The sequence below is a fragment of the Ciona robusta genome, chromosome 1, assembly GCF_009617815.1.
Source record: "Ciona robusta chromosome 1, ASM961781v2".
NCBI lineage: Eukaryota > Metazoa > Chordata > Ascidiacea > Phlebobranchia > Cionidae > Ciona > Ciona robusta.
This window is the reverse complement of record NC_143235.1, coordinates 11187107-11212507: the sequence shown is the minus strand read 5'-3', so window position 1 is coordinate 11212507 and position 25401 is coordinate 11187107. Positions and strand designations below refer to the sequence as shown.

The 25401-nt window shown below is 33.6% G+C and overlaps 4 protein-coding genes across 5 annotated transcripts; 1 reads left to right on the top strand and 3 right to left on the bottom strand.

Annotated features, from left to right (window-relative positions):
• The first annotated feature begins 575 nt into the window (after positions 1 to 575).
• Positions 576 to 12003, top strand: LOC149743141 (uncharacterized). Of its 2 annotated transcripts, XM_089882811.1 has the most exons (11): positions 576 to 1088; positions 1178 to 1315; positions 1968 to 2113; positions 7793 to 8076; positions 8365 to 8514; positions 8824 to 8985; positions 9119 to 9541; positions 9680 to 9895; positions 10254 to 10397; positions 10676 to 10825; positions 11471 to 12003. In XM_089882811.1, exons 4-11 carry the CDS (start codon positions 7806 to 7808, stop codon positions 11704 to 11706), a joined length of 1752 nt encoding a protein of 583 aa, XP_089738937.1. In that variant the 5' UTR covers positions 576 to 1088; positions 1178 to 1315; positions 1968 to 2113; positions 7793 to 7805; the 3' UTR covers positions 11707 to 12003. The 2 variants fall into 2 exon arrangements, with proteins under 2 accessions (XP_089738937.1, XP_089738943.1); XM_089882817.1 differs by lacking the exons at positions 576 to 1088; positions 1178 to 1315; positions 1968 to 2113 and adding an exon at positions 6190 to 7599.
• On the bottom strand, positions 2366 to 6047 carry LOC149743142 (ectin-like). Its single transcript, XM_089882840.1, has 8 exons — positions 5778 to 6047; positions 5424 to 5579; positions 5067 to 5222; positions 4472 to 4669; positions 3880 to 4101; positions 3430 to 3576; positions 3095 to 3244; positions 2366 to 2832 (listed from the first exon to the last, which is right to left on the bottom strand). The coding sequence occupies exons 1-8, from the start codon at positions 5908 to 5910 to the stop codon at positions 2579 to 2581; spliced, it is 1416 nt and encodes a 471-aa protein (XP_089738966.1). The 5' UTR covers positions 5911 to 6047; the 3' UTR covers positions 2366 to 2578.
• A 714-nt stretch (positions 12004 to 12717) lies between the features above and the next one.
• Positions 12718 to 16953, bottom strand: LOC149743140 (alkaline phosphatase, tissue-nonspecific isozyme-like). Its single transcript, XM_089883673.1, has 12 exons — positions 16847 to 16953; positions 16119 to 16376; positions 15828 to 15986; positions 15673 to 15751; positions 15355 to 15451; positions 15023 to 15156; positions 14683 to 14821; positions 14361 to 14495; positions 13905 to 14013; positions 13530 to 13667; positions 13051 to 13212; positions 12718 to 12854 (listed from the first exon to the last, which is right to left on the bottom strand). The coding sequence occupies exons 1-12, from the start codon at positions 16899 to 16901 to the stop codon at positions 12799 to 12801; spliced, it is 1521 nt and encodes a 506-aa protein (XP_089739799.1). The 5' UTR covers positions 16902 to 16953; the 3' UTR covers positions 12718 to 12798.
• Positions 16954 to 17862: 909 nt separating this feature from the next.
• On the bottom strand, positions 17863 to 23896 carry LOC149743139 (alkaline phosphatase-like). Its single transcript, XM_089882848.1, has 12 exons — positions 23749 to 23896; positions 23038 to 23292; positions 21973 to 22122; positions 21571 to 21649; positions 20806 to 20896; positions 20375 to 20514; positions 20001 to 20154; positions 19617 to 19751; positions 19291 to 19399; positions 18901 to 19032; positions 18403 to 18564; positions 17863 to 18280 (listed from the first exon to the last, which is right to left on the bottom strand). Exons 1-12 carry the CDS (start codon positions 23804 to 23806, stop codon positions 18150 to 18152), a joined length of 1596 nt encoding a protein of 531 aa, XP_089738974.1. The 5' UTR covers positions 23807 to 23896; the 3' UTR covers positions 17863 to 18149.
• Between the last annotated feature and the right edge of the window lie 1505 nt (positions 23897 to 25401).

Genomic DNA, 25401 nt, shown 5'->3' with positions numbered 1-25401 from the left:
ACTCTTGGTCATCAATTCATTGTTTTTATATTTGAAGAAATTAGTTTTAGAGTGGGGCACTTTAAACTAATGACACAAGACAGTAAAACACACCTGGTACCACGTCTTACAAAGTGTTCACGTGCATTGTCCGCGTGCAGACTGTCTGTAAAAAGGGACAACCGTATGGGGAAACCCCATGCTCGAAAAAAGTGGTGCAAGCGAAATGGTAAAACTTATCCCCTCCGGGTATTTGCGCCTTTTCGTTTTGGAACGCACATTCTAGACTGCATGTTGAGTATAACTTACCGATAACATAGCTTGTAGATAAAGGCTTACTAATTGCTTGTTAACCATTCGTTGTTTTCTTTTAAATCCAAAGCTTAGTTGTTTAAAAAGTTTCTTGCAAGAGTTAGTTCTATATGAGGTTCTAATTACCTCTAAAAAAGCTCAGAATTAATTTAAATTCATGTAGCAGATTTCACAAGTATTATGCGTGGTTATGTAAGCCTAGCAAGCTCGGTTTATGTATTTTTTCAAATTTGTCAATCTTGGAAATCAACAATTTTCAAATGAAGAAAATAAAAGATACCAGTTGGTAAGTGTTTCTATTTATCATTTTTTTGTCTTTGTTTTACACAAAATACTATAACCCTATGGAAGTTTTTCTAAACGCCAGATAAAATGTCAAAATAAAATTATTGTTTTATGCACCATACTAAAAAATACTTTAGTAATATAAATGCAGACAATTGTTTTCTAATTTACAAATTATGCAATGTGGAAATGCTTACTGTTAACTTTCTACATACATGTATATTAAGGTACTGTATCTTATTTTTGTCTGACTAAAATTCTATTTCACATTATATCCAATTGTTTGCGTTCTAATATAGAGTACCAGGGCATGAAACATGGTTTGCAGATAGGTCTGTACAGCCAAGACATTAAAATGGTAAATTTATAAAATGAACTGTAAAGTTGAGTCTGAGTGGTCACTAGTCAGGTTATTTAATACTGGGTGAGGTAGGTAAAAAAACACGGTTGTCGTAAGGATTTCTTAATGCATCAAGCCCCAAGCTAATGTCCATGTAAAAGAAGACATCCATGTAAGTAATCTTTAAATATTTTGATTTTATAATCACAATAAAAAAAGTATTAAGATCATATGGTTTATTTTACATTTACGTTCCCACAGTGCCTTTGAAGTGTCTCTTTTGTGTATCAATACATCTCTAAAAGCAAGAGTGGAAAGTTTGGTAACATACACTTTAAGACGAAACACACATTATTTAACTATGAAAAACAGATCAAGTATAAAACAAGAAACAACAAGGTATTTTGTTTGTTTTTACCTAAGTGACACATGATTGTTAGATGTATCTCAATTCATAAAATGTACCAAACAAATTTGTTTACCGACCTTGTTTTAAAACCAGCCTTTATATATTGTGTCTGGGGCCATGACAAAGTGGTTATCGTGCCTGCCTGTAACTCAGAGGTAGTGGGTTTAAGGCTCGTCGCTGCTGCCATTAGGGGTATGCGTCCTTGGTCAAGACACTTAACGGCAATTGCTCCAACCAAGTGGTCACTAATGGGTTGTCCAAATTATCAGCCATACAAAAAGAATTCCACAAAAAAATAATCACCCACAAAGTAACATACATGGTAACTTGTGAGCTGGCACGAGGTGTGTGAACTTTCTAGTTATAACGACTGTTGTTTTTTCGGCCACGCGAGAATAAACTAAGTTACATTTATTCAATCATTCATTCAATGCAAAAGGATAAAATCAGTTAGGAAATATTAGAATTGTTAACAAGAGGATCTCTGTTTTTTCTCAGTAAGAATGTTCATAAACCAATTCATTTTATTGCAATTTAGCTTTAAATGGCCAAAATGCTGTGATTAATTTATTCTTGAATTTAGAAAAATGTTTAACCTCAGCATATATTTGTTTCATATCATCTGAAGTAAAATTTTTACAGAATATCTTTCAACAAAGAATGGTATCTTGTCAACTCCCTTTTAGCCATGTCTCTAGTTTTCTCCTTACCCGCTGGGACAAGAGAGCAACCAATTGTCTTGAACAAAACTAGAAGTCCAGTTGACATTGGAAAACTTTTCAAACAAGGTAAGAGAGTCGTTGTCAGCTGCTACCTTGTTCTGTTCTTCACACTGACTTAAAAAGTATGTCTAGAACTATATCCTATTTTTCTGGTTTAAAAAATTAGGGCGAAATATAAAATATTACTAAAGTGAAAAAAATCATGGCAGAAATGTTATTCAGCACTTAGTAGTCAACTGTTCAAAATCTATTCAGTTTGGATAAAATTAATCTGGCAGTCTCTGTACCAGCATTAAAATAATAAAATCAATCCAAATATAACATGAAAGGATAAGTTTATTTAAATCATACACACACTGACACAATATATGCTGTGAATACAAGTTTATAAATAAAAAACCTAAAGAGAAAAAAAAAATCATTGGTGTTATAAAGATGTAATCGACTAAAATAATAAAGTATAGAAATAACATAACGTAATAAGTACAAGTGTTAAAATTCTTTCAAAAGTGTTTTAAATATTTCAATCTTCTATTGATCACATTGTGCTCCTGGGATACCACCGATTGGTATGTTATTTTGGTTTTTGCATTCACACGATGTCTCCCCTTCACACGACTCCCTCCAGTCACCAACATGCTGTTCAGGTCTTGGGCAAATTACAACACAGTGGCCACTGCAGTTAGGCATGCGGTCTTGTACTCCATCAACCCCACATGAACATATTGAGTTAACACCGTCGTGTCCATGACAACTTCCAAGGTCACAGTTTGCTTCACAGACCTCTGCAAATCAATGGGTTTTGTCACTTTTTTCTCTATAATCACCTTGAAACATTGTGGATTGTCTTTGTTGAGGGATGCTATTTTATTACAGAAGCCTCACTGGCCATTGTATGTTGTCTGGCTTACTACCAGTCATTTTTCTATCACAACTTAACTCACAAGTTGACATAACAAATGTGTATCTAATATCAAGCACAAAAATATTTACAACATTTTGGCTATGTTCTAGTCTTGCAAATCCAGAGACATAAATATTGCTTACCTGGTTTTGGCCAGTTAACATTCATCCTTAATGTGCTTGGGTTGTTCCCAGCTCCTCTGTACTGAACAACGATGTAAGTTTCATCCTTGTGTGTTTTAATACCACATCCAATGGAGTGAGTCTCTTTCCAGATCATTTGAGTGAAATGAGCTGTTCGGGAAACAACAATTTTTCTTTTTGTTACCAACATCATTTTAAGTTTACTGAGTTTTTTCAGATGCAAACATGTTTATCATCAAAGCTAATTATAACCCTTCTGAATTGTTTGTCCAGTATCAATGGTATTAGCAATTTATTCACATATTTGTTCCTCTAAACGTGTTTGACCAACCAACCTGTTCGTTCTGACAGTTGTGGTGTCATGAAGTTATAATCTAGGCCTTCAGCATACCATCCAGCAATAGCTCTATCTACGGTAAACATTTCAAAGGGAGATATTCTCCAAGCAATGTTTTCCCCAACACCAAAGTCTCGGTCCATTCCTAAAATCATGTTGTTGCATTAATTATTATTTTATAACAGTTACTGTGATGGAAGGGTCCTTATTATTGCATTAGGAGCTGTATGATTATCATATATATATACAGTGCAAACAGTTATGTTGCAGTTAAATCAGTTCAATTGTTGCATCTTGCTTCACAGCTAGACAGTAGGTGAGAGGTCTGTAAGTTACCATGTATACTGTACATCACATGACCTTACAAACTTCTTTCAGCTTATAAGTTCACACTAAGGATGCTGTATCTTAATCAAGGTCTATTTGTTATAATTCCCATTTTGCTTACCAATTTGTGATGGTATGATTGAATCCATAGTTGGTAGTTTATTGGCATATCGCTGAGCATTACGTTGAAGTGCCGCATCATATACAACTCTTGGTGAACTATGCAAGCATCTGTAGTAGTTATGTGCGTTGAGACATTGGTCAGCAAATGTCAAACTTTGTCCTCTATTTCTCATGCATTCTTCTTCAACACTGTTTGTTACTGCTGCAGGTGTGGGTGTAACTGTAATGAATTTCAGTAATGATAGTACTATTGGAGGAGAGAGATTTATGTTTAAATGGCTTTAAGGTTATAAAGTCCATGTAAAGAATAAGTGCTTTTATTTTAATTAAAAAATGCTTCTGTGTTGTAATAATGCTTTAAATCATTCAATATAAAATTCATTTATTTTACAACTTTTCTTAAACAATGTAAAGATACAGTGATTTTGGATCAAAAAATGCTTCTACCTGATTGAAATATTACTGATTCAATCTAAAAATGATTAATTTACACATTTGTGTAAACAATTAGTCCATCTTTTAGGTATAAATAAAAACCATTCATTAATACAACTAACAAATGCCATTTCATACACCACTTAGTCCCTTACCTGCAGCTGTGGTTGGTGGAGGTGGTGGTGTTGTAGGAGGAGCAGTGGGTCTAGCTGGTACAGTTGCAGCACATGGTATACAAACTCTGCAGCTCATTCTACAGTGCTCCAACATCCATCCTCTGTGAACTGATCCTGGTTTGCAATATTCCATATGGTTGGCCCAGTAGGGGCAGTCTCTGTCTGCATCTGAGCATCCTGTGCAATTGAAAAATGTTTTATTTGTTTATGACTGATTAATAGTAGATTTGTTTTAATTAACCAATATTTAGTTTACAATTGATTATTATTTAATTCCTTTTAACTGAATGATGTTTGATTTATTTAAAATTGAATAATACTAAAATTGACTAAAATTTAGAAAAACACTTGTGAGTTAAAAATACTGTCTTAATTAAACATTTTGATGTTAATGTTGTAAAAATAATTAACAAAGATATTTTAAAAGCTAGTTTAGACTGAATAGTTTTTAGACAAATATCTTAAAATATTTATTATTACTTCTATTCTCTATAGTGATTAAAAAAATTAACATATTTTGTTTTTATTTTTTTGTATATTTTTTTCTTATAAAACTTAACCAAGATATTTTTACCTGGACTACACTCTTGTGTTCTTTCGTCACAAGTTCTACAAATTCCACAAGATTTGGGACATTTTTGTTGAACTACAGCACCCATAGTTGAGTGTTTACAATATAATGGTGCTAGTACTGTAGCGCAGTTTTCATACTCATCTTTGCAACCATCTCCTACAGATAATACAAAACTTGTAAAGATTGTAAACCATATTAAAATGACTGGTAGTATTATTGTTCAAAACAAGAAATCTTCTCGGCTTTACCAGTTGCTATTTTTCCATTATTTTTAATCTTTATGATTTTTCATTATTTTTTGATTTTTTTCATTATTTTTACCAAAATTCTTTTTGCAAAACTGAAAGCAATTCTTACCTGGTGTACAAAATTGTGCAAAATGAGGACATTTCTTGCATATTCCGCATGACCTTGGGCAAGCAACACGAAAGGCTGCACCCCAGAAGGTATGGTTGCAATATGCATTTGCAATTCCCACACCGCACCAATTTTTTTGGTCCTTACAGTTGCCATCTGTATTACATAAATGGCGTCTTTAAATGACATGTATTTAATCAGTAAGAATAGTTATAAAAGACTAATATTTTTAAGTTCAATATTCGCAAATAAAAGTACAGATGTACAGACGTTTCATTATATAATGAATATAAGTAAAACCAGCAAAATTATTGGTGAAAAAATTAGTCATACATAGCTTTTACATCAACTCACCACAGACGGAATTAACTCCTGTCCTTGGATCTGTATATCTGATTTCTCCTGTTTCCGCATTCCTCTGTACATCTTGACTACGTGCACAACATATGAACAGAAGCAAGCATATTAAAGTAACGAATTGCTTCATTTTTTCTGTAATTTCCAGATATTCTAATTTGTTTCTTTCAATGCTGTATGTTTCTCTTGTTGTTTTGGCTTGTAGTTGTTTTCTTCGAGTTGCTTGTGGTAAGATTGGATGCTGAATGAGTGAAGATCCTTGGTATATATACCCAGAATGTGTTGTCCTACACTTCATCATGTAAACTGTCATTACCCCAACAAACAAAACAGACAACTCATTTAATTTGCTTAATTTGCATCATACATCACTCTGACGTGGTCACATAATCACCCTGACATCATAGTACGTTACAAATGTAACAAATTAATACTTAACTGTATCAAATGTTTGAAAAATAATTGTAACCTGTGATATTTAATAAGCAAGGGCTCAGTGAAATTAAGATTAAATTTCAACAAAACGATTTAATTGAGCGGGCATGTTGTAACATCCTAAGTTAATGTATAGGTACTAGTTTAAGTGGGGCAACAAATGAGGAAATCATAAAAGACGGTGTAAATATTTATGACAAGGAACCATGTTAGTCTAAACACAGAACATATATAAGATATACTTCATGGTTACACGCAACAGTAGCATATATACTCTGGCTATGTCTGGTTGTAATATTTTCATAATATGGCACAAAAATATATATGTATTTAATGTGTATTGTGATTGTATGCCTTCTTTAAAATCAAAAGTTGTCTGAAATAGTTTATGTAATGTGTAAAAGAATCTGACCAACTTATGCCAAGTTACCCAACTGTCTCGTACTTGAACCTCTTACTTGTTTTTATGAACTAACACCATCACATTTATTATAAGAGTTATGCCTCAATTACCTTTGTATTTATAATTGGTGTGGGATTTTGTTACAATCGCTTCATTCATGACTAAGTGCTTTATGGACTTAGTTGATAATTACCACTTATAAAGGATGGGCCATCATGTTTATATTGCTCTACCTTGTAATTTTAGTTAACCACCGAGAATGAATTATGATAGCTTTAATTTTCGTGTTAATCTGACTCGGTTTAGTTTAATCAATTGAATGTTTTGGCCGCAACACAAACACAGCCTTAAATAATTGGATTCTTTCTAAAACACTGTTAAATTGCAATGTGTGGGTATTTGCAACTGCTTTGTAATTTGTAAACACCAACTAAGATGTTTGGTACTAAAGTATAAGCTGGGATTTTAAGCACAATGGCCTGTTTAATACTGGTTTAAACAACCGTTTTTATAAAATGTGATTACTTTGATAAACCTATTCAGTAAGAATGTAGATAAAACCAAGAAAAGATTTACATTTTATCTTTTTAAACTTTTGTGGATGTTTTTTTCTTTTACTTCCATGGCTGCCTAATACCTCATGTTTTTAATTTCAAATTACAGTCATTTTCTTTTATTACAATAAACTCTCCACGGAGCTTTGTAATTGGGAGGAAGCTCTTCCTTAAATCTGTTACAAGGTCACCTTTACCTTGGCTATTATGACCAGATAATAGGGAATTAATTCTTAGGTTGTACTTCCCTTTGCGTCAGTCATGCCTCAATGTTTTGGTATATATACCACATTTCATGGGCATTGCTACCACTTGTGTGTTTGTGGAACAGATTTGTAGAACATTATTTTTTGTTAGAACCTGGTTTTTACTTTAAAATAGGCAACGATTTTAAAAGGGTTTGAAAAGTTGAAGTATTTTCTTTCAGGTGCATAATTTAATATGTGTTAGAAAGTTTAAAAATTAGTGTAATAAACTTTTTTTGCAAAGTTTTAATTTTTCCAACAATATAGCTTATAAGTTCATGCAGTCATAAAATTCAGCAAAAAATGTTAGTTTTTAAATATTTTCTGCTTATACAATTACTACAACAAAATCTCACAATTTACTCTTTTCACCAGAATTCTCACTACCATGTTACACTTTGCTGTCTTTACCACACTGGTTTGTGCAGTGGCATCTCAATATGCATCACTTCAACAATACCAGCTCTTGAATGGCTTAGTTCAGCCACCAAGCAGCCAAGGTGTGAACCCGTTGTCTAATTTTCCACCCACCTCTGGTTCAAATGGGCCCGTTCTTAATGGTTTGGGTTCAACAGGCTTTAACCCTTTGCAACTGTTGAATTCTGGTCGGCCACAAGGTGTTGGAACAATACCAACTAGCATTAATGGTGGAAACTGCAGTAAGTCTTTAATATTCTTTAAGCAGATTGATACGATTAGCAGGCAATAGGATAGGGAATTCATGAACTAAAATGAAATAATTACACATGCTGTTTTCTACTTATGTCTTGCAACATTATACAAAATAAAGTTTAAAAATGAAAAAATCATTGTGTATTTTGTCAATAGGGGCAATATTAGTGATTAAAACACCATAATCCATTCATGCAAACAGCATTTAACTATGTTTTGTTTCCCAATGCTAAGGATATAAACTTGTATTAATAATAAAATTTGTGTGTTTTCAGAAGTCGACTGTGAGGACAAATCCCCGATTTGCTACCGATTCAAATCTGATTGTTTAAGCGTTGTTGGAATAGTTTACATTCGAAACTTATGCCCTCGCACGTGTAGTGTGTGTACCCCATGTTCCCCAACGTATAGACCCTGCATGCCGGGTAAATTTATAACAAATTTTCACTGGGTAGAAAAAATTGTAAATTTTATCTTATTCTTTAAAGTTATTGATTACTGATAATTGTATTTATAAGCTCTTTTAATACATTACTGTAGTGGTGTATCACTGTACCTGATACAAACACCTTTTCCAGGCCTGTGCTGTGACTCCTAGTTTGTGTAAGAAAAGACACTATATGATCATCTAATCAAGGTTTTATTATTACCACACTGGCTGTTATAACATTCCGCACTCCTACTACATTAATATACGCAAAATGCCTTTACATTTCTTGCATTTTCCTAAACAGAGGGCTGCGTGGATCAACTTGGCTGTCTGCTGATGGCAAAAGATTGTCAACATCCACAAAAAGGCTGGTGGGCAAGAAGAACTTGTCCAGCTACATGTCAGGTTTGCACCCCGTGTCTTGCCCCTCCCCCGACCCAGATACAAGCCAAAAGTTGTTCCAATGGTAAGAAGATGTTTTTTTAAAAGTTTCCTGTTCCCTACAAATACTCAGTGTTAAAAATTTTTCTTACAGGCACTTGTACTTATAAACAAGTTTTAAACTCATCATCATTTCAATATCTTTAATTTTTTCTCAGAATGTGAAGATGAACGAACAGATTGCAATTACCTCGCAACCGCTCGCAACTACTGCAGTCTCACCTCGCAATACAGAGAATGGATGAAAGCAAAATGCAAAAAAAGTTGTCGGATTTGTACCAAATGTAGTTCACCATCTTCCTCACCCTTAATTCGACCTCCCGGCCCACCTTCTTCCGTTATTCGACCCCAGGGCCCATCTTCACCCCTAATTCGACCCCCCTCTATTCCTGGGTTCAACATTTCACCTGTGGATCCAAGATACAGAACTACAACAACACTCAGACCCACAACAACAACAACAACAACAACTACTACAACTGCATCACCAACAACAACAACAACAACTACTACAACTGCACCAACAACAACAACAACATCCACCACTGTTTATTCAAGTGAATCACCAACCCCTAACTCAAGTAAGACATTTTTTTCACAATAATTGTACAATTTTTACAGTTAATGACCTTTGAAAAAGCATAATTTTGTTCAACAGCATAGTTTTTGTTGCTCAAACTGAGCAAGCTATATTTTAAATGTTTCCATTTATATTTCAGTTTCTCCTTCAATTAATGCTGAAGGTGTATGTGTTGGACAATATGGAAACACTGTACAAGATCGTTGTTTGAACACTCATAACTACTTTCGCTGCCTGCATGGCGTGCCACCACTAACATACAGTGATGAACTGCAATTTTCTGCACAAATGTATGCCAACTTTATGGCTTCTGATGGAAAAGTGGGTTACCAATCTGTGCAGCCATCCATTATTGGTATGTTAGTTAAATCTGTGTAAATTCTGTGCAGTCATCCATTATTGGTAAACTAGTTGTATTAGTTGTACTCCCCAAAAACAAATTCAAAAATAAAAAATTTCGACAAACTTTTAACCTACCTTGAAATAAATTAAATTGCTATGTTATCTGGATATAGTTTTGTATCTTATGGTTTTCGAACTCTGCTCTTGCAATTTCAAGGTTCCTAAAACTATCTTAAAAGGCTGTATCTTAAAACTTAGGCATTATCACTCGCTCTTTATGTAAGGGATATGGGGTTCCTTAATAGAACATTACTTGGTATTTCAAAGTACATGTCCTTAACTTATAATTTTGATACGTTTTCCACATTCAGGAATACACCGCGAGGAGTTCATTGGAGAAAACTTAGCATGGCGAATGCAGCGTGGTAATAAATATAACATTTTAAAAGCAACCTCTGACTGGTATGGAGAAGGATTGTATTTTGATTATGTTCATCCTGAAAGTTCTACCAAAAGTAAGAAAACTTATGCATGTTTAAAGTTTTTTTTAGTGTTTGAAAAGATAAGTTTTTGTCTTTAATAATAGTCCAGAAAGTTTAAAAGCCTGCAACTAACTTATAGCTTTGGTATATTTTTGCTGTTGTCCAGTTTAAGGTTGCACAAGAATAAAATACATATAGTCTGTGAAACGCCTTAAAGGTTGTCTTTGTACTTTTAAATATTGTTATAGTTTCCACTTTCCACTATTAACAAACATATAATGGCCACTGCTTTAACACCATTATTTTGGCAGAACACTTTACGCAAGTTGTGTGGAAAAACACCACCCAAGTTGGATGTGCTGTTGCACGTATTGGTTTTCAAGTTTATGTAGTGGCTCATTATAAATATGCAGGCAATATACCTGGACTGTTTGCTGAGAATGTGAAGCCAAAGTTGCCAAGTGAGTTTTGCCCAAATAGTTCTAACTGACTTTTTTCAGTATAATAGGAAAACATTTCTACATAAGAAGAAATGATGGGTGAAAAACTAACTGTTGGCATAGGTTGTCTTCTAACTATAGTACAATGTTATTTTAAAGTTAATAGTATGTCGAAATATGTCAAAAACTAAAATTATATAGTAGGGTGGGGGGAGGTGGGACACCTTTTTATTTCGTTTTCTTGTTCCAAGTGGTAGTAAGCAAAGAACATTCAAAGAATTATAAAACGGTATCCTCACGACTCACTCTATAGTAGGGTGGGGAACACCCCCTCATTCTATTTTCTCGTCCCATTTGGTAGTAAATAAAGAAGAATCAAAGAATTATAAAACCGTATCTTCACGACTCCCATATAGACCGTTGTTAATTGTTTAAAACACGATCAGAGTATTTGGATATTTTTGCTAAAATTGTCTCATCTTACCCCACCCTACTATATGTTGAAACAAACTACTCGAATTATAATAAGTAATTTACTTTGTTTTTATATCTCCCACTACCATTTAAAATGGGCTCTGTTTATGCCTATGTAATGTTATGTCCCTAACATTTTTTTAGTTTACGATTTATGAACATAAGCATAAATTTAACATGACATATGTTTAGATGTATGCTCAGCTCACTGTTCTGTTGGGCGATGCCAGGGACATGACGGTCTCTCATCCACTTGTGCTTGCGGGAGGCGTATGGCTTTACCAACCTGTACAGGGAATTGCGTGGTATATTGCCCAAAGCCTGCATCGCATGTTGGGTTATGGGAGAGAACATGTACTGGAAGACGTAACTGTCAATGTATTCCATATGGAAGAGGTGCAAGATATCCAGGAGCTTACTGTACTTGAAAGTTTTTGTTCTACATATTCTGTCTTTATCTGAAGTACTTGATGGCAACTGAACGTTTCTATTTATTTTACTCATATTTTCGTGCCTTTTTGCTTTTTCCTTCTTTTTAATCCAGTCGCATAATAAGCTACATGTTGACAGGATATTTTTATCAATAAATGAGAAGTAGTTTATATTAATCTAGTTTTACGATATCACAGCTTATTCTCTTTATATAATTATTATTTTACTTGTACTGCATTTCTTTACGCGTTTATTTCAGCATAAAATACACAACAATGTTGCACAGTGTTAAACTTGGCTTGGTAAATGTTTATTTAAAGCAGGCAGCATAATCAACAGGTGTGTTTATATGAGTATAGAAGTTTTTACTTTTTTGGTTATATAACAAGCTGTGTGTATTACTTAACACTTAGTGAAAGGCTGTAAATGCACTGCAGCTTATTTGGTTTGTAAAATTCTGTTTTTTTTGTTTCAGGTTTGGAATTAAACTTACCAGATAGAAAGAGAACATGATTTGCCCAAAATTTGTTTTTATTCTGAAGGTAAGGCAGGCATATTGTTGATTTGTCTTAATTTTTTATGATGCATCTTAGTTTTATATGGTGCACCATTACAAGCAATATCACATATAAGAGATTCTGGGTTCAGACTGGGTTCAAATATTGTGTACAGCCTATGCATGTATAAATTTAAGACAAATTTAACCGGCAGCCTAATTACGCGCAGCCTACGAATGTACATGCTAGAATTAAGTAGGAATTTGCAATATCTTGTATTTTTGAGGGTCTCTTTGAATATGCAACAAATAAACACAAAGTTAAACACTCATTTAATACAAAACTAAACACTTATTTATAATCAAAACAAAAACGCCACCTATTCACCAGTGTTCATTGCACATTACAACATATAAATTAGAACTAATTTGCTCAAGGAATATTCCCCTTGTAAAAGCAGCTTTACCTTTATTACACAAGAGTTGTTGGTTTCAATAACTGTGGCCACTTAATTATTGTTAACAATGTAGTTGTTAATTTCATTTCATGAGTTCTTTGTTAATGTATCACATATCATGGCTTGAGTCTGTTTCAGCGTTTAGTTGGACCATTATCCATACAGTGACTGAAGTGTTGGTATTGTGGACCTGTTGTGGTAGTTTTTGTATGTTAAGAATATAATGCTGATGAAAATATAATATAATATTATTATTGTTAAAGCTATGTATCTTTATACAGCTATAAATGATGGTGACCTATTTTGTTTCGTAATTAGGGATGCAAAAGAATACTGGGAAAAATACTACTACTTCCGTATGTATCCATACACTATTTAGTTTTTACCAAGGCAAGCTGCATACATCATAACATGTCCAATGTAGCTTTGTTCATGTACTCCTGAAATCATGTGTGCCATTGGTCCTCTTCCAAATACAACAACATCTTCTGCACTGTGTGTTGCACCCCTCATTGGGACAGCACTTTGAACAACATAATTTTTCCATCCTGAAGACACAGATATATACCAATTATAAATAACAGAATTAAATTGTTGGATTTTTTCGACTACTGAATTGGACAGCACATAAGTAACCACTGTTAATACTCAGTAGTGAGCACTGGGTTAGAGAAAATACTCTTGTATGAAACTAAAAACAAAACGGTTGTTAAAACATGAAGAAGGCAGTTCATGGAGCAATTGCAGCTGAGTGTTTACCCATATCCCACAATAATAGCAGCGACAATTCTTCAACCCGTAACCTCTGGGTTCAAGGCAGGCCGCGTTGACCATCACCCCAGACAAAAAAAAATTAAGGGCTTACTTGAAACTCGTGTAGAGACCTCCTGCCTCGACAAAGATTTTTGTACTGCTGCATTACCAGGTCCAGTTCCATACAACAACGACGTGTAACGTTTTCCATCTGCAGCTTCACCTGGGTTATCATTGTCAGGTGCTAAACCTGAAGATTTGTGATATTTTTGGGTAACCTACGGATAGTATAAATATTAACTGTAGAGTGAATAGTAAATAATGAAATTTAGGTATGGTTTAAAAAATGAGCAAAAGCAAGTTATACTTTCTAGACATTGGCTGTTTTATAAAAAACTTACCGGTTCCAGTAACATTCTCAGTTACCCCTTACCCATTATAACAAGATTAACTAAAAATACAGTTGTCATTATTTAGTTAAGATTACCATAGACTGGATTTCCTCTTACAGAGCCACTTCCAAACATAAACATCTGTCCATGGTCTGCTGTTACAATTAGCAATGTGTCTTCTTCAGTTGTGGCTGTCTTTGCAACCTAGAAAAACCCTTAACTTTGAATGTTATGTAAAACTTTCATTTTTAGAGCTTGTTTGTAAATTCGATAGCAATGCATTTATGTAACAGTCGAAATAGCCACTAAAGACCTTTGCTTATTTTGGTTGTTGCAGTTGCTGTTAACGGCACCAAACCTGGGCTGCTTACGCTTACAGTATATGGTGCAAGACAAGATAGTCGGTTTAAATTCCTTTTTTAAAACATCAACACATCTCTTATTAAAATACACAACATAAATTTAATGTATCTGTTAGCACATGGATAAAAAAGATCAGATTAATTAAAAGGGAATTAGCATCAAAACATCAGTTGTTCAATTTAACTTACTTCCACTGCCCTTTCCAGTTCGTGAAATTCTTCCAAAGCAAATCTTGCCCTTCCCTGATGATGGGCAACATCAATGAGTCCAGCTTCAACCAACAAAATAAAACCTTTTTGATTTTTGCTCAAAATCTTAATGGCCTGTGCATAAATATATTGTAAGCAAGCTGTATTAAACAATGTTGGTATTTTGCAAGTGTGGCGGTGTTTTGAGAAGTACCTGAAAGTTAATGTTTTTCTTAAGTTAAAACTAGTTATTGGTAAAACATGCGTGCCCATTTAAGGTTTACAATGCATTAAAGTTCCTATTTAAAAGTTGTAGTGATACCTTGGCAGTCATCTGGGCAAGAGTTGGTTCATTTTTTCTACGAACTGAATATATCATATGTCTTGCATTAAACATTCCAAGTAGGTAGTTTGTTGAAGATGGATTGATGTCATTCAAACTTGATATGTTCCAAACATACCTATGTTCAAAGATTCATTTCATGTCTTGTCTAATTGGTGACTGGTAATTAAACTTGGTGGTATGTTACACGTTTTTGGTCTAAAATGTTCTTGTAGTTTTTATTAACATTTCGTAATTAGAAGCAGATTTTTTGAAATTGATATTTTTATCTTAATTTAAGAACAATTAACACGACAGAAGAGATCTGGTGAAGTCCCACCTTCCTCCTCTTCTTTCCATGTCTTCCTTCCATTCCTGGATGAGATCTCTCCCATCTTTTCGATCTCCCTTGTATCCTTCCTCATCTCTTGCATCCATCGATCTCATATACGACCTGCCTCCCCCCAATAACACCTGGAGAAGATGGAAAAAAAGCTTTAATGGTTGGAAACATCAAAGTTTTTTATAACCAATGCTTGGGTTAATTACTTAAAGCAACATATGGTTCATTGTAGGCGCCTTTCAAAATAAACTGTCGAATTATACCTTGCAATTTAACAAATTGTGTTAGTAAATTTTGGTAACAAAACAAAAGATATTTGTGACACTAACTTGAATATCTCTTCGCTTTTTTAACAGTTGCAATGAAATATCAATGCAGTTGTTAGCTCGGTCTCTATACTTCATTCTTCTGTCACTATACCATCCCCTGAAAATTAATTGTTTCAATAAATATATTCATTATGTTGCTTTATAACTTGCGTTGCTATAGAGTATAGACAAAGTTGTTAATGTATATCAAAAATTGGGATTGTTTTTCAGTATATGTGATATTGGCATCATTACCTAATTGTGTTTGGCTAATCCATTACTAAAAGAGCCATTATTATAAACTTGTAATTTTAATAACATAATAATAGTAATTGTAACCTGTTTGGTACATGAGCATATGCAGCAGCTGGTGTAGCATGTTGCAAAGATGTAGTTGTTACTATGCCAAGTGATTTGCCTGTAGATTAATTAAACGATTGAATAATAATTCAATAGCTCTTTGTCATTACCCCACCAGTTCTATTTATACTTGCCCTGTTCATTTGCAAGATCAAGAACATTGGTTAATTTATTGTTGAGTGATGTCACACAGTCATCGGCATTTGCATTAACTCCAATTCTCTGAGATTTTGTTTTCACGCCAGTCAGTATTGCAGTTGCAGTACTAGCACTGTCTGGTGTTTGATGGTCAACTGTGAAATGAAAAAGTTTGTTTATTTTTACCTGGTGTAATTTTTAGGACATACGTACTACACAAAGGTTAATGATTTCTATCGGTACCAGTTTTCTAATCTGTTACATATATTAAGTATTCTATACATTACCACTGTAAGTTTTCACAATTCCAGTATAGGGTAAATTATCAATTGAAGTCACATGTTCTTCTCCATCTTTTTCCTTTGTTTTTTGGCCAATTGAAGTTCTTCCTGCAGTGATAGTTCCCAAGTTCATACCATCCCCGATAAATAAGATTATATTTTTTGCTTTTTGGAAATTTAGTTTTCGAAATTTTTTAATGGATTCCTCAATTCCCAATTTTCCAAGGTTTGTCCAAAATTCAGGACGTTCTTCAATTTTTTGATCTAAAAATTATAGCTGTAATTTTAATGAAGTCAAATTTTAAAATATATGTTGGGGAAAGATGGGACACATTTAGCACAAAATATCCATGTATCCTGATCATGTTTTAAACAATTAACAGCTGTCTATGAGAGTTGTATTCCAGTTCTGCAGGACCTGGCAAAGTTTTCTATACTAGTCCTTCGGTTTTTATTAGGACGCTTGCCAGCAAACATTACTTCTATCCGTGAAAACTAAACTGTTGACCGATCATAATTTTGCCTTGTACTGTTTTATTTGTTTATTAAAAACAAATATGACCTTTATTTGATTTAATCTTTGTCCTATATTAATTTAGTGTCTGCCTCTAACCCAAAATTAAATTAAGGCTTTGTAAGTTTCAATTGCATTGATTTAAATTTTAACCATCATAAAAAACATATTACAGTTTAGAACACAAACAAATTTAAAAATATAAATGACTTTTACTTACAAGCATTTCCAATAGATAGAACAGACAAAATCACTACTCCTATCAGTACATGCATGTTAATGTGTGTTTGGTCACTATGATATCTGTTCCCAGTACTTATGCATTGTATAAACAATACATAAACATGTTTTGTATATTTACCTTAGGTTAAGTGGACGGTATTTCATTTGTTGAATATTGTTTATGTTTAGATTCACTTATCTTATTATAGGAAATAAAAGCAAGGATTCAGGTGTAGGATGCTTTTATCTCTTAATTTTTGAATGATTTCACTGACATTGTTAAAGGATTCACTGACATTTTAAAGGATTCGGTTATGTTTTAAAATAGTTTAAAGTCAAGCCTTTTTTGTCTGCTATAAATATTGCAAATATGTTGTTGTTTTCCTGTGTTTTGAGTTGTTGTAAATGTCTGCATAATGTTTACGGTTAGTTGATTAAACTACAATGTTTTCAAGTGTATTGGTTTGACTCATCACAACCATGGCCTCAGGGCAGAGTAAGTTTATTTGGCAAACAAATTTAAGCTTTGCGTTAAATATATTTTGACAAAAATATGGTGATATATCATAATTTTAAGGTCAAAATCTGACAAAAGTAGTATCAGTGTGCTGTCAACATTGATATTGTTATTTATTTTATTTGGTTTTATTTGCAAAATTTTCTTTTTGGGGGTCAAATCACGATATGTAAAACAGTTGTTTGTTTTGGAAAAGCTGAATCATTGTCATAAGGTCATGCAGTGTCACACTATTGTTGATGTGTATGATTCAACAGACTTACTGTAATCCTGTATTGTCCATACAAATGTTGCTGTGTTTTTTTATTTTCCGCAAACAAGGTAATGTACTTTCCTTTAATAGTTTTTTTAGTACTGCAAAGGCTTTTAGACTAAGCCACTATCTTAAATTTTGTTTTGCCAAATAATGACTTTTATAATATAACTATTTTTCTTTGTATTTTAAATACACTTCCAAGAGATAATGCTGGCTATAAAATGCACAGGTTAAACGTGAGTGTGTTTGAAATAACATGTATCACAAAAGATCATAGCAATGTAAAAGGTCATGACAAAGATAAAATTATTTAATTTTCTAATATTTCAAATTGCCTGATTGCAATTAAAAACGTCTAAAGTGCTGTGAGTATTACCTAATAAAACTTTAAATACAAGACATAATTAGAAAATATAACTTATTTTGAACGAAAAATGAGGTTTACAATTTTTTCTTTATTATGCTATGTCAGTATTAGCTAAAATTAGAGGTGAGTACAATTTCAGTTAAAAAAATAAATATTTTAAATTATCTCTTTTTATCTTGGGTTGAAGCATTTGGGGTAGGAGGTTCATCATGTTTGATTCTTCCAGGATTTGAAATGGGTTGAATTGTATTGAGGGAAGTGGCACAGTGAGGATATGTTGTGTATAACGGACCTGTAGAAAAAATGATCAGGAAGTTATTTTTTTGGAAATAGTGGTATGGAGATGCAGTTTTTGTCAATGGTAGTATTCTGCTAGTGTTAAAAAAAATATAAAAATGAGGTTAATGTTTTCACCTAAACAAGCTGAATAAAACATAACATGAGCAAGATAACTTTGTTCATGAACCCCGGAAATAAAATGTGACCAAGGACCACTGGCATAGACCGCAACATCTTCTGCACTGTGAGTCTCTGCTCTCAATGGCACCGCACTTTGCGCTTTGTAGAATTTGCTGTCTGTAAATAAAAAAAATAATACTCTAAAAATGAATGCAACAAAATGGTTTTGGTTTTAAATAAAACAACGCTTACACTGTATTTTTACAGGTAAAAGTTTCAGTGTTTGCATACACTTGATTTAATTTTAAAATACAATATTTTTCATAACTATATGCAGAGTAATAGGCATTAATTTTTAAGTAAAAAAGCAAAACCTATACGAGTATTAAAGCAGTGCAATGACAATTTTTTTTTAAATGAACTAACTTTAAATTAAGTACACCACTCCAGCTTATTGCTTGATAATGACACCACTTAAACAGAAATGTAGGTCTGTGATTGAAGATAACTTACTTGCCACCCATGGGCCTGGGTACCTTCGTTGGCCCTTATACATTGAATACCCCGGTCCATTGCCGTACAATATTGACGTAAAAGGTCGACCATCAAGTGCTATGTCTGGTCGACTGTTATTTTTGGCAAGACCTACATGATGAAATAATATACCATTGAATTAGACTAAGCCATAATAAATTTTCATGCTTGTTTTTGGCAGTGGCATGTCACACATTGGAAGAGTCAGTTTTTGAGCCAATTTTGTTGACTATTAGCACCCAATGTAATAAATCTAAACATTTATTACTTGGGCATAGCAAGATACCAAAAATAGTGTTCGATTTTATATTACTAAATGACGCCACGAAGTAAATCAGCGATTTTAAAAGCTATTAGGTCATTTCTTACCATAAACCGAGTTTCCTCTTACAGCTCCTCCACCAAAAGTAAACATATGCCCATGATCAGCAGTCACAATAAGTAAGGTGTCTTGTTCTGATGTCATTGACTTGACTGCCTAAAACACAAGTTGTGTTTAATTTGTTTCTGGATTCTATATAAACTGTTTTACATATAATTTTAAAATCACTGATGGTCCTAGTACAAAATGTAATTGAACAGTGAAATATTTTCAATTATAACCAGTAGAGAACATAAACTAGTTTTATTTTGGTTAAATTAAACAATAAACCCAAAAAGTGTGTTTGGCTTAAAAAATATACTTAAAATCTTACCGCAACTGCTTTATCAAACTCATGAAACTCTTCAAGGGCAAACTTTGCTCTTCCATGGTGGTGTCCCTTGTCAATCATCCCTCCTTCAACCAAAAGGAAAAATCCATTCGGGTTCTTGCTCAGAATTTGAATTGCCTGAATAAAATAAGTTTTACAATGCTAACATTTTATGGTTTTTTTAAAATGTTGTTTTGTTTTGCATTGACATTACTTTTGTTACCACTAGTTCTTAACCAAAATACAAATGTATTGTGTTAATAAGCAGCAAGCTATTTTAAGCTTAATAAAACAATATAATATCAATACAATCTTTTTCGTATAATAATATCAAAATAAAACAGGTATCTGTAGCTATTTAGTTACTCTTATCATAAACAAGCCTACCTTTCTTGTCATTTCTTCCAAAGTGGGTTCATCATATCTCTGATTACGTGGTTTGTGAATTATAAATTCCATATCAAGTGGGCTGAACAAACCAAGCAAATAATCGGTAGTAAGTGGATTCACTTGATCAAATGCTCTCTTGTTCCAAACGTAGCTGTCAAGATAAAACTATTTAGTCTGTAATACCAAGCAAAGTTTAATCTATATCATAAGCCCCGCAGCATGGCTCTTAGGAGCCTCTGTTTCAATTATATAGAATACAAGAGTTATTTAACCAAACACTGCATGTACAAAATTAACAAGGCAAGCAATGTAAATTAAAACTAATTTAGAATCTCATGATTTAAAAAAAAACAACAAATATTTAAATTAACCTTCCGTTCATGTGTTCCATATCATTTCTCCACATTTGTATAAGATCTCTATTATCCCCCCTATCTCCTCTGTTACCCAAACCTTCCTCATCAAACACACTGGGAGGTCTCATGTGAGATCTTCCCCCACCTAAAATAACCTGTGTGCAATTTTGATATTAATACCCAAAAAATATATCAATTAAAAAAATATTATGTATCTTTAAGAATGTGGTGGTACAAATACGTATCAGACAAAAACCAAGTCCAGCAAACTGTAATATATAAATATATACGTATCGCTCTATATATATGGCCTAAACAGCATCAGTCTTTCATTCAATTAGAATCAAACTATTCAAATAGAATGTTGCGTCATTTTTGCGAATGAATTGTAACCATTTATAAATAATATTTTTTATATAAAATAAAGTGTGAATTAAATTCCGTACCTGAATCTGTCTTCTTTTTTCATATAGCTGCATGGAGATGTCTTTACAACCTCTTCCATTCATTGTCAACAATCTATCAGTATAAGCTGACCTGCATTTAGAATGGTGAGTGATTTATTTATATTAATGAAACAAATGTTATAATGAACACATGTAACACAAGCGTATGCAGGAAAATCTATATACAGTGTTTGCCTCAATTTACTTTAATTATCAGTCATACATATAAAAACATGCTCCCAAAAAATAATTACTCACAAAGTACCATACATGGTATCCCGTAAGCTGGCACGAGGTGTATTAACACCTGTGGTTTTACGACCGTCGCCTTGCAGCCACATAGGCATAAAGCAAGTTACATTTATTTATACTTTAGTCAAGCACGCATGGTACTCGGAGAATAGCTCTTTGGTATTTATGGTTTTATATTACATAAAAATACTCTGTTGTGAAAATAGCCTTTTAGTTAAAGCATTTAGCAAAGTTGGGCATCAGAATATTATAGTAATTAAAGTTTGTGTAGGAAAGGTTTATGTATGTGTGTTCTCAATATTTTTCCATTTGAAGCAAATAACAGCAAGGAGGAAAATAGAGAGGAAAGACTTAGATGTTATATTAGTTAATCTAAGCAGTCAAGTCTACTTTATTTATAAAAGGTTAAGATTATATGTGTTTAAAATTTGAAATTTGAAATTACAGTGAAATTGAGAGTCTTAGTCAACAGCATAAATTAATTTTGTTTTAACATTTAGTAAAATAAGATACCTTTGTAACGAATGAGCATACCCTGCACCTGGGGTGGCTTGTTGTACTCGTGTTGTTGTGACGATACCCGTGGATTTGCCTAAAAGATTTCAGAGAATTTGATTAACTTGTTCACGTTGCATTTGCATTGATTAGTTTCAGTAGAGGGTGGTGGATAGTTACTGTTTGAGAAACTTAAGGTTGTAACTTAGTAAAATTGTAATATGCATGTAGGTTATTGGCAAGATTATGTTGGGTGCAAATATTCCAGTTTTTGTTTATTTATTTCTAAATGACAATTTACTAAAAAGATGTATAGATTGTAAGTCATAACTCTGGTAAGCATTTTAACAAGAAAAAAAACAGTTATATTTAGAGTCAACTTTTGTATGTTTGCATACACTTTAACATTATTACATGCACCTTGTGAAATCGCATGCTCAAGTGCAGATGTTACTGCGTCTGTATCGCAGTTAGTTGCACCAGCTCTCACTCCAAGGGTTCCCTGTTTGGTTTTCACTCCAGTTAGAAAAGCAGTGGCTGTTGCTGCACTGTCAGGTGTTTGATAGTCGACTAAAATGTAATGGGTTAAAATGTGGATATTTTAAATAGGTTAAAATGTGGAAGAAAGTATATGGGTCCCTTTATTGGGTCCCAATTGTTTTCAAAACACGATTATGAAGTTTATATTACTATTTGTGACTTAAAACTACTAATTTCACCAATAGATGCGTAGTAGTGATTGATTTTCTATTTCTGTGTAAATAAGCAATTAAATTATGACATACCCTAACGTTAGCAACCATGCGTAATGTTCAGAGAGAGTATTAGAACTGAACTTGTACGACCCATGGCCTACTAAATATCTTTAGTAGGCCAAGTGCGTCCATGTTAATTTTAGTACATACGTAACATGAGTAGCACAGATAACCACGCTCTCGTTTGTGGTTTCCGTTGCTGTTGTATTTAATTACAAAACCATGAACCATGTAGTGATTGTGCCAAATGTATGCTGCTCTGGTAACGAACCATAGTTAAACTGTAACGTTTTCGAGAAACGTGTTTTTAACCATAGTTTATATTATACAAGTTACAAAAGTATTTTTTAATCCATTCTGCTTTACGTACCCGAAACATCAAACTAAAACCTCAAATTACGTACCCGAAACCTCAAACTAAAACCTCGAAAACCTCAAACTTTGTTCAAACTAAGTTTAACTAAAGACAGAGTTAAAGACCCATCACATAAAATATACGACGCCCACCGCAAACTTTGAACAAGTAATTGCTTATTTACAGCAAAGCCGTTAAAAATAACCTTCATTTTATTTTATACCACGACCTACTTACAGAGATATCTCTAGTAGGCCATTTCCATACAAATACCGTTTGTTTAATTCGTTCTTTTCTTCGCGCATCTCATATTCTCCACGCACAAGAATAAAAACCAACTCTATCGTCAAACCATTCATTTTAACCAACCCTTACCGCTATAAGTCTTTGCAATCCCGGTGTGCGGCAACTGGTCGATCGCAGTGACATGCTCCTCTCCGCTGGCGCCCGACTTCTGCCCAATAGCAATACGTCCAGCCGTTAACGTTGCAATATTCATTCCGTCTCCAATCATCATAACGACGTTTTTCGCTCGAGTTGGATTAAGCTGAGCAAACGTATCCACCGATGACTCAATACCTTGCAAGCCATTTCTGTACCAGAATTCCTTCGTGTTCTCTGCCGGACTGACTGTGAAATAAAAAACAAAGTAAAAAATTATAAGTGCGACAAAGGGGCAAAGGATATTGTATTGTACTGTCTGTATGTACGTTGTATTATTGCATTATTCGCCCGAAAGAACCCATACCTAAAGAACCCATATATAAAGGTATATTATAGTAACGGGGGAGATGGGACCCTTTTTCATTTTATTTTCTCGTCCCTTTGGTATAGTAAACAAGAACATAAAATAATTATTAAACCGTACACTAGTCCCATGGACCGTTGTTAATTGTTTAAAACACGACCAGGATATTTGGATGTTATGCGCTAAAGGTGTCCCGTCTTCCCCCACCCTCTACACCAATGTAAAAATAACTTTGAACTTAGGGTAATGAGGATTGAAAAACAATTATAATGAAAAAAAAACAGGATACAGCGATACAGCGATAAAGCGATAGTCGTTAAAACATATAATAAACTCACCACATGACGTCATTCGGAACAACGTCAGCAGGACAACGCTGATAAATAATGACGTCATTTCACCTAATCTAGATAACCTACAGCTAAAAGCAAACCATGTTAGAACTATTTTCTTAAATATACACTTTCTATTTTTTAAAACGACTTGAAGGTCCAAACCAGAAGAACATGTCAGACTTGTGATGTTAATTTTGGAGATATATTATATTTCTCCACACATTATTTACTTACCGACAAACAATAGGTTATTGTATGTAAGTTTCATAGCAAACCAGCATTGGCTGTGATGGTTATGAGAAAGACGCTTATTTGCACCAAATACGTGTTAACGCGTTCCAACCAATACACTATTCGTAGTATACACTCTCTCTCTTTATTCTGCTATTTACAACAATTTGAAAAAGTTTTTTATAACAATTTATAAAATGGGGTGTATAAAATAAAACACCTGTGTTATAACGACTGTAGTTTTTTTGTGCATGCAAAGAATGAGCTAAAAACAAAAGTTAGATTCATTTATTCATTCATTAAAATGATATAGTAGGATTGAGGAAGATGGGACACATTTTCATTCCATTTTCTCGTCCCATTTGGTAATGAACAAAAAATGCAAAGAATTATAAAACCGTATCCCCACAACTCCCATAGTCCGTTGTTAATTGCTTAAAACACGATCAAGATTTGATATTATAAGCTAAAGGTGTCCCATCTTTCCCCACCCTATCATATCAATCTCAAAGTCTGGTTGCACTACACAGTAAGTACGCAGCGTAAACTGGTCGGTTTCCACGAATTATTCGCAGAACTTATACTCCTTGTGCAAGGCGCTGCTTATATACACAACTTCTTCACGCAAACAAATGCTCTTCTAAGCGCTTAAGTCGAACTTTTTTTTAATTTCTTGGCGAAAAGACAGCCTTAACGAATCAAAATCTCGTTTGGTGCCAAGTTTATACCGCAGATTGATCCAAAGATATGATACGGCGAAAGTTAAAACGGGTTTTCCCAACATAAAAAACGCCTTTCTCAAAAAAAAAATATATATAAAAGAAATAAATAGTAGGGTGGAGGAAGATGGGACACCTTAGCACATAATATCCAAATAGCCTGATAGTGTTTTAAAAAATTACGGTCTGCGGAAGTCGTCAGGACACGATTTTATAGTTCTTCCTTTGTTTACTACCGAATGAAAAGAGAAAACGAAATGAAAAGGTGTCCCATCTTCCCCCACCCTACTATATAATACACCTAGATTGTTTTTCGCTGAGTTTAAGTTGTAAACATAAATCATTTTCCTAGATTTGAGATACTTTATTTCTTCTTCCATAAAACTTTACACCAACAGCTTACTATTAGTTTTCCTATTATAGGATTTAGTATCACTAAACACTAAGCGCTAAGTTTTTGCGCTGTTTCTTTACAGTTAGGTTCCTGTAAACCTTTCATATACCACACGGAAGATATAAATAGCGCGTGATAGGTTCGTTTTAATTGATCATTTCAATGCAACGCTAATGAGTTTTTTACGATCACGTAATGTATTCGTGCATAGAGTGCTTGTGCATTGTATACCATGCCAATATTCAAGCCCGTGTGCAGACTTAACGAGCCGCTAAAGTACTAGTTCATATCTGCCAATGTCCGGTTTGTAAT

Bases quoted from the DNA above. Each gene is read 5' to 3' on its own strand.
- LOC149743142 (XM_089882840.1), bottom strand. From the start codon at position 5,910: ATGAAGCAATTCGTTACTTTAATATGCTTGCTTCTGTTCATATGTTGT. The intron at 5,580-5,777 runs GTGAGTTGATGT...TATGTAATACAG, and splicing joins AGGAGTTAATTCCGTCTGTG to ATGGCAACTGTAAGGACCAA. The intron at 3,577-3,879 runs GTAAGCAAAATG...ACATGATTTTAG, and splicing joins AATCATACCATCACAAATTG to GAATGGACCGAGACTTTGGT.
- LOC149743141 (XM_089882811.1), top strand. From the start codon at position 7,806: ATGTTACACTTTGCTGTCTTTACCACACTGGTTTGTGCAGTGGCATCT. The intron at 8,986-9,118 runs GTAAGAAGATGT...ATTTTTTCTCAG, and splicing joins AGCCAAAAGTTGTTCCAATG to AATGTGAAGATGAACGAACA. The intron at 10,398-10,675 runs GTAAGAAAACTT...TTATTTTGGCAG, and splicing joins TCCTGAAAGTTCTACCAAAA to AACACTTTACGCAAGTTGTG.
- LOC149743140 (XM_089883673.1), bottom strand. From the start codon at position 16,901: ATGCATGTACTGATAGGAGTAGTGATTTTGTCTGTTCTATCTATTGGA. The intron at 14,496-14,682 runs GTATCACTACAA...ATTTATGCACAG, and splicing joins TTGCCCAGATGACTGCCAAG to GCCATTAAGATTTTGAGCAA. The intron at 13,668-13,904 runs GTAATCTTAACT...ACAAATCTTCAG, and splicing joins AAGAGGAAATCCAGTCTATG to GTTTAGCACCTGACAATGAT.
- LOC149743139 (XM_089882848.1), bottom strand. From the start codon at position 23,806: ATGACGTCATTATTTATCAGCGTTGTCCTGCTGACGTTGTTCCGAATG. The intron at 19,400-19,616 runs GTAAGATTTTAA...CTTGTGTTTTAG, and splicing joins AGTTTGATAAAGCAGTTGCG to GCAGTCAAGTCAATGACATC. The intron at 18,281-18,402 runs GTGAAAACATTA...TTTTTTCTACAG, and splicing joins GTTTTATTCAGCTTGTTTAG to GTCCGTTATACACAACATAT.